Source organism: Charadrius vociferus, unplaced genomic scaffold, assembly GCF_000708025.1.
Source record: "Charadrius vociferus isolate BGI_N301 unplaced genomic scaffold, ASM70802v2 scaffold174, whole genome shotgun sequence".
Lineage (NCBI taxonomy): Eukaryota > Metazoa > Chordata > Aves > Charadriiformes > Charadriidae > Charadrius > Charadrius vociferus.
The window spans coordinates 150,942-158,919 of record NW_009648441.1 but is presented as its reverse complement, the minus strand read 5'-3'; the positions used below and the strand labels follow the sequence as shown (position 1 = coordinate 158,919).

At 43.6% G+C, this 7,978-nt stretch overlaps 1 protein-coding gene across 1 annotated transcript in view; it reads left to right on the top strand.

Moving 5' to 3' along the window:
* LOC104286803 (poly(rC)-binding protein 3-like) overlaps window positions 1–7,978 on the top strand; it is a 55,383-nt gene extending 47,405 nt beyond the window's left edge. The window contains exon 12 of the mRNA XM_009885439.1: window positions 7,369–7,978. Coding sequence (XP_009883741.1) covers window positions 7,369–7,405 — 37 coding nt within the window. The 3' untranslated portion in view covers window positions 7,406–7,978. The remainder of the gene's footprint in view (window positions 1–7,368) is intronic.

Here is a 7,978-nt window from a genome sequence, read left to right as displayed (position 1 = left end):
GGTGGCGTCGTGAAGCCTGCGATAAGCTGTTTCCAGAATCCTATAACAACTTACAGCTCTTTTGATTTATATTCTGTGTAGCAAATATAAGTCAATTCCGTAAGCCCTGTAATCAAATAAAAATGTGTTCCCTCCTTTAACCCTTAAGGATATGTTCTTCTCTTGGTGTTCAGGGATTCCCCACACATCGAGACGAGAATAGACCCCTTCATTTTTAGTTGCACAAACACCATATGGCATGCATCCGGATCTCAGAAGATAACAATTTAAGATCTTCAAGACAGCTAAAGCATGCAAATAAAATAATGCACTTATTAATGGAGTTGCAGTGAGCTGCTCACCAGAGACAGAAAACTCTAGTGAACAAACCTCTGTTTGACTCACTTTAGAAAAGCCTGTGAACTCTCACGCTTCTGTTTATTACTGTTTAATGATTCTTTTGATGGAATGGGATATATATGAGGTCTTTTAACGTACTGTTGCAAAGAAGAAAACTTCTCAGCAGTCATATACCATGGATACTCTATCTATACCCTGTGAAACCAGAAACAAAATATTTTCTTCCTGTTGAATTCCTAGATAGAAGTCATTTGTTACCATCATCTACAATAAACCATCATATATTATTATGTACCATGTGTTGAAACTGTATTTAGATCAAGTGGCTTCATTTGTAAATGAAGACTCTTAAAGTAATGTATAATAAATTAAGCTCTAAGGTAACATAGGACATTAAGGTGGCTTTTTCATTTTAAAAAGTGACGCTGTTCCAGATTTCTCCTTTCCCAAGAGAAATTCCTGTCCAGTTAGGTGCCACCACAGCAGCAGTGCGAGTTCGCAGTCGCACCAGAAGATCAACTGAGAAACTTTCAGGGAAGAGGGATCTCTGCTGTAGCTGGGGTTTAGGTGCTCAGGCAGGTTTCAGGATCTTGGCTACCGCTGCCTGTGCCTGCTGGGAGCCAATTTCAGTGTTTGCCAGTCCCAAACCTGCCACAAGTACTGCCCTCTCTTTTAAAGAGGTTGGCATGAAATAAACAGTGTTGGGGAAGATCTGAGTACAGTACCCAGGCTGCCCAAGATATAGGCTGGTATGTCAAAATAATAACAATGATAATAATAAATAAATAATACATAAATAAAAGCCACATAAGCATTCAGGGTAAGGTGGACTCTTTTTTTCTCTCCCCTACAATATGTGTCATTCTCATGGATTTGGTTTCCAGGGCCAGTATTTCTGCATAAATCAGTGTCCCACAGCAGCACAGGATATAAGGCAAAAAAAACCCCGAAACGTATCCGCTCTATTCCTGAATAGAACTGTGTGTATCTTTAAACTATCCTCCAACCAAAGTTGACATCTATAGAATAATTTATCAAGTTGTTTTAAGACTTTTATTGCAATCTGGTGTTGAATATGTAGATACTATACTCTAAATTATAGCTGTATAAATACATTGATACAATATTGACAGAGATTTAAGTCTTTCTGAAGTATTGTTTTGATTCTGTATTGATTACCCGAGCGCTGACCTCTGTATAAGTAGAACGTGTCCTAGCTTGTTTGCAGTAGAAATGTCTTTTTTTCCTGTAAAATCTTCTGTCTCTTAACTGGTCTCCGCTGCAGTAACTGGATTTTCATTATCCATCTCCATCTTCCAGCTTTTATTAAGAATGAACCAGAGTTTAGGATTCCTGTCTAATATTTGACTTTGGACTATAAATGAATTGTAGCCAGCAGCACTTTCTCCTTGTTAAAGAGCAGTTTCCCGAAGATATTTTTTACCACCATCTTGATGAAAGGTTAATTCACAGAACCAACAGGACCACCAAAGCCACACTTGAGCTTTATTCCTTTCACCAGTTTTGGGTAATGCAGGATGTGGCCTTCGGTGTATATATTCATAAAGTGTAGTTCTTCAAAGGGACGGTGTAAAATTGGCACCATGAAATTCTGTGTGAAGGATGCCTCATCCGCTTTCACGTTCAACTTTGTTGCATCTATAATTGATTTGGGAAACGGCCGCTGTCACGGGGCAGCCGATAGCTAACCTGATGTGCTTTCACCTTAAGCGTTACCACCAGTAATGGATGTGAAGCAGTGCAAATTATTGCTTTACTTGTAGCTGTGTGAGTATACCAGAGACAGGGAGGTTGAGCGGCTGCTACCAACACCGGCCTTTAGCCTGTGGGATCTAGTCTCCCTGCTGGTGCAGGAAAAAGCTCAGGCTCAAATACCCACCCCAAATCAGTAAGGATTGTTTTGTTTTTGTTAAATGCAAGTTAAATGCAAACTTGGAGCAACTGAAACACTGAGTCCCATGTTGTCTTTCTATATGCCTCCCTTCCAGAATAATACTGAGTTGGAAATATACAAAAAATCCAAGTCTATAATCTGAGTTTTTCGAAACCTACTAAAGTATCACCATGTAACTCCTACACCCCAAGACAAAGACGTACACTGGAGTTGGATTCACTGATTCAGTATTCGTGATGTAAATCCTGCTGTGTTAGTAGATTACAAGTAGCATGGCTAACAGCACGAGGATGCTTTTCTCCCTGCAAAGAACAGCCCTGCTGCAAGGCTTAGAAAAATTCTGAGCTGCTTGTCCACGGAGACAGATAAACGCCACAGGGCATGAAAACCAAAGCTTTACCTCCCACAAACGTGTCTGCATTTCACACACTCACCCTCCTCCCCTCCCAGCCCCTTGGAGAAGCCATGCGCCTTCCAACCTCCCGGCAAAACCCAATATGGAGTTAATACTCCCAAGAGCCCTCTTTATTTTTGCAGGGAGGAGAGGAGCTCGGTCCTCAAGTGTTTCCCTCTCTCCCTCCACACGCCTCTCCCCAGCTCAGCCCCGCTCCAGGTATTCTGTAGGCTCACCCTCAGCAGCAATGCTTTGGGAAGCATCAGTCCAACATCCCCATCCCCTGTTTAGTGGCGGCTGATCACTTGCGTCCTTGCCTTTGCTCAAAGCAGACAGGCCGTCTGCTCATGGCCTTTCTCTGGCCGTGGATAGACCAGGGGCTTACTCTCAAAACTGTGTGTAAGTCTAAGGTGAGGAAAAGCAGGGCTCTTCCCAGCCCTGAGTAGGGTGACCACCCTCCCCTCCCACCGTGTAGCCTGGCTACAGCCTGCCCACCCAGTGCCAACAGGGACCCGCACAAGTCCCACGCTGGGAAACTTCCCTGGGCTTGGGGGGATTTGGTAAAAAAGCAGCGGGTCCTCCCCACGGCCGGCTGGTCGCTCACTGGCACTTCGCTATGAGAGGGAGAAGCTGCTGCAGCTCCTCAGCTCACCTCAGGAGAAAGCTCAGGAGCCTGACAAGTTAGTAATTAATGGGGGAAAAAAAAAAAACCCAACCCCAAAACAAAACCCAAACGTGGAATTAATACATGTATGACTGTAGCAAGCAAAGATTTCTAACCCATCGTCCAATTTATACATTAGGCTGTTAATGAACAAAATTGGTCCTGTTTTACCTCAAGCCAGGACAACTTCCCAACTGGTCGCATGCCAGATGCATCCTGAAATTAGTATTTAGGTTGTTTGCCAACCCAAAAGCCAGTGCACGCGCTGCAACAAACGGCAAATGGAGGATTTATCTAGGCAAACATTTTGTCATGTGAGATAAAACCAACGTGTCCTTGGAATTACTGTACTTTAATGTCTAAAAATGTACAGGAAAGCCTAAGTACATGGGCCAAACTCATCTCGCCTGGCTGAGTTAGTCTAAAGTGAAGGTGGTTTGATACCTACGTCCTCCAAAGAGCCCGTCACTGCCTTGGGCTCGGAGGTTGGGTCAAGCTGAACGTCCTCATGCTGGCGGGGTCCGTCTGACGATGTGTATGTTGTGTCCATGTAGTACCTTGTCTGTCAGCTGGTAAGATCTTTTATGTTCACTGTAACCACTGCCACAAGCTCAGAAAGGATACCGCTGCTGTGGAAGCCGGGGTGTTTTTCAGTCTTCCTTTTTTACTAATTTCCTTATAATTAGATTGCATAAGTATTTTGTTGTGATTAAAAAAAAAAAAAAAAAAGAAAAAAAAGTCTGGGGAAAGTACAAATCAAAGCGAACACACTGGCTAATCAGGTTTGCTTTATATGAAAAATGCACATTGACCTCACAGTGAATTAAATGAAAAACTAACTTTCTAAAAAAACCAAAACCACCAAACAAAAGCTTTATGCCTTAGATGGAAGCAGCAAATCATTGCTCAGTCTCCTCTCATCCTAGCAAAATGATGAAGGTATTATTTATGTCACAAAATTGACAATTTGAAAAAAATTACCAAAAACCCCCCGCGTCCCCCTTTCAAAAATACCGTAATTTTGGAAAGCGAAATTCACCATGTCAGTGCTGGGGAGTAAACTTCATAGTTATTTTAAGTTTTCTTTTAAGTTTCGTTTTTTCCATCTTTTTGCCATTACCTGCATTCCTTAGATTTCTTTTTCCATGTGTAAAATTAACTAGCAAACCCCCACCCCCACCCTCTTTTTTTTTCCCCACCCCTTTGGAAAGAACTTTAGAGTCTCAGTAATGTTTTCCCCATCGAATCATGAGAAACCCTTTTGTTATTTCTCTTCTTTAACACATAACATGTTCCTCCTTTGACCCTCATTTTCCCTTTTTTTCTCTCTCTCCCCCCTTCCCCCTCTCCCTCCCTCTCGTCTGTCCCCCTCGTCCACCGATCTAATCCTGCCCTTTCGTGGTCGCTGTCCCTCCCGTCTTCCCTCCGTCCCTTCCTCCTCCTCCTCCTCCTCCTCCCGGTCCCACCACCCTGGCTGGACCCTCCCAACCTGTTTGTTCCTCTTCCTCTCTTCGTTTGCAGCTTAGAGATGGCTAAAGTCAGCACCCAGACCGCTTCCGTCACGACCCCTGTTGACCTCAACATGAACCTCTCTCAGTCTGCCACCCCTACCTCCACCCCCACCTCCATGGCCGTGCTGGCGGCCGCCTCCGCCGTTGCCGTCAGTACCCCCCCCCCCCCACCCACTCTGCCAACCACCCACTATGCCGTTCCTGTCTCCAGTCTGCTTGGCATGAAAACTGTCCCACTCCTGGCACTAAATGCCGCGGCCGCCGCGGGGGCCACGGGGAGTTTGTCCGCTTACACTGCCAAAATTCCTTCGACGAGCGGGGTTAAGAAATCTGACCGCCAGAAGTTTGCTCCATATTGAAGGGATGAGACACAATGCAAGCTTTGCCAGCTCTACCAAGAGTCTGTGGTAGATCTAGTTGTCAAGGAAACAATACGGCATCTTTTATTTTCTGTTAAATTGCTAGTGTTAACTGTTGCCGACGCAAGTCGTCTTCCGCTCTCCATAACGACTAACACCCGGGCACCACCTAACAACTAGTTCCAACAGCGGGCGAGCACCAGCCCAGGGGCTTTCCCCAACACCCCGGGGGCCTTCTCCACCAGCCCAGAGGCTTTCTCCACCACCCCACAGGCTTTTTCCACCATCCCAGGGGCTTTCCCCGACAGCCTGGGGGCTTTCTCCACCATCCTGGGGACTCTCCTCCCCATCCCAACACCGTCCCAACATCGGGGCTGCGGGCAGGGCTGACCCTCTGGCAGCCCAGCAGGGTTGCCCCCAACCCAGCAAGGAGAGACCTGGGGAGAAAGAAAAAACCCAGAAATGAGGCCAAAAATTTGACAGCTGGGTGCTGCTCCTGCAATACTGCCTGGCGTAGCAATACACAGACATCCCTTGGAAGGGATCCCGCCGACTGCCCAACAATTTTCTGTGGCAGATGGGCACCCATGATTAATTTTTTTTTCTGTTGCTAGAGATTTCTATGGCAAATCTGGCACTTCTGATGATTGCTAGCATCCCTGAAATCCCACGTGAAGTGCTGCCCCCCACCCCCTCGGTCATTCTGCTGCTCATGATGGGTCTGAAGACTCCCGTCTCGCCCACCTCAAGCCCTGCTGCCAGCGGGAGATGGGGTTGCTGCGAAGTACCACACCTCCGGTACTTCTGCGTATGACAGCTGAAACTTTCCAGTCTGAGAAAAACCCGCTAAATTAAAATGAACGGGAAACAACAAGGAAAAAAGAACCAGGCACCTGCGCCTTTCCACTTCGTTCTTTTAAAGGGCACAACCGTTTTTCTCTGGTTTGGAAAAAAAAATGTAACTTTAAGAACTTGGAGAGCAGGCTCCTCCTTCTGCACTCCCATGTTTTACTCCTATATATACTTATTCCTCTAAGTACTGAATAGTAGGTACAAATCAGATGTGCACAGCTGCGATTCCGGTACACCCCCACCACCACCTTCCGCATACGTTTTGTTCAGCCAAAATGACCGTTTTTTTGTTTGTTTTTTGTACAAAATACACCCCTATTTAACGCACCGCTACTGGTGAAATGGGGTGGTATCGCTATTACGAATAAAATCTAGCGCTTATCAAAGGACGTTCAAAGGTTGCTGCCCGGACAGATAACACGCCTTTAACAAGAACCTAACGATGTTCAGATTAACTAAAACCAGGCGCCTAATTGCAGCCAAAGCGAAGAGAGCTGGGTGATGTGACGGCTGGTTGCTAGCTGTTGGAACTAGTTTTTAACTGCATTTTCTGTTTGTCCATCCACCTTCTTTTTAATTTCTGTTGCATAACTCAGTAATGCAATATTGTTTTCCTCACCGCTTCCGAATCCAGAATCCCATTAGCCCGCCCGCCATGTCCATCCACTTTGCACTCCTTGGACACAAAGCTTTAACAATTGAACTGTATCCAGTGCATTTTAATATAAACTAAAAACACAATGCAAATGCAATACTTTTTAAAACATGGTATTTCAAAGTGTGTTATTATTGTTGTATAGGGCTAAGTACTATTCTCAGTATTTTGTGTCATTTCTGTATTCTGTGGGCTTCTCTTCACCTTAGTACCTTTGCACTAAGTTTTGTCACTGTAACCATTTGTAGACCTGCCATTGTTACAGTTTGCACTTATCCAAATGGGGGTTTTGGTTGGTTTTGTTGTTTAGTTTTTAGGTTTTTTTGTTTTGTTTGGGGCTTTTTTTTTTGTTTGTATATAAAGAAGGAAAAACTGGAAATAATGTCAAGGTACCTCAGCTATTTAACAGCTCTAGAAAAACTGCTGTAAAATTGTTCTGGACTATTGTAACTGTTTCAGTAACTGACATTTAAAAAAAACCAAAAAAACAAAAAAAACAACAGACAAAAACAAAACACAAACCACCAATCTCTGTGTGAGAAAACTTGCCTGCATTGAAATGCTGTTCTATGCTGGTTGTACTCAAGTGTTATTTTTTTAATAGTGAGAAGACTTTTTCCTTTTTTTGCCTTTTTTTTTTTTTCCTTTTCTTTTCCTCATTTTTGTTCCTACATTTTAGGCTGTCTTCAGAAGTTACTGGCCTGGGGGCTCTGTAATGTATCTCATCATGCCCTAGTGCATTAGCCACCAGACAGGACTTTTCCAAAGCCCCATGAGACAATGCTTTCTATGGACTAATCTACAGAGGAGTTTCTGCCATTTCTAACTTTCTTATTATTCTGAGACATCAAAAGAAAATACTTCCTTTACTCTTTAAGCAACTGTGCTTCCTAACTCTTGTGTTGCTTTCATTACTGTTCCAGTTTTAACACTGTTGTGGCTCATAACATAACGCAAAGAAAAGTTATTTTCGGGGGTTAATTTTCATTGATGTTCATGCTTTGGCTAATCTGTATAAAAGCATGGGCCGTTAGTGTTCTAAACCACTGTATTCAGCTAGAGACTCGACAGTAAATTAAATGAGACATTTTTATAAATAAATTTTTTTCCTGATATAAAAAAAAAAAAAGACGTGGTAGCTTTGTGCATACAACTGTTGTGTTGTTTAAACTTTGTTCTTTGTAACCGAGTTGCTAATTTGTCATTTGAGAAACACTATTTTATGGATTGTCAAACTAAGATCATAGACAAATTGCTTGTTTTCGTTAATGATTAAAGGTTTCCTATCA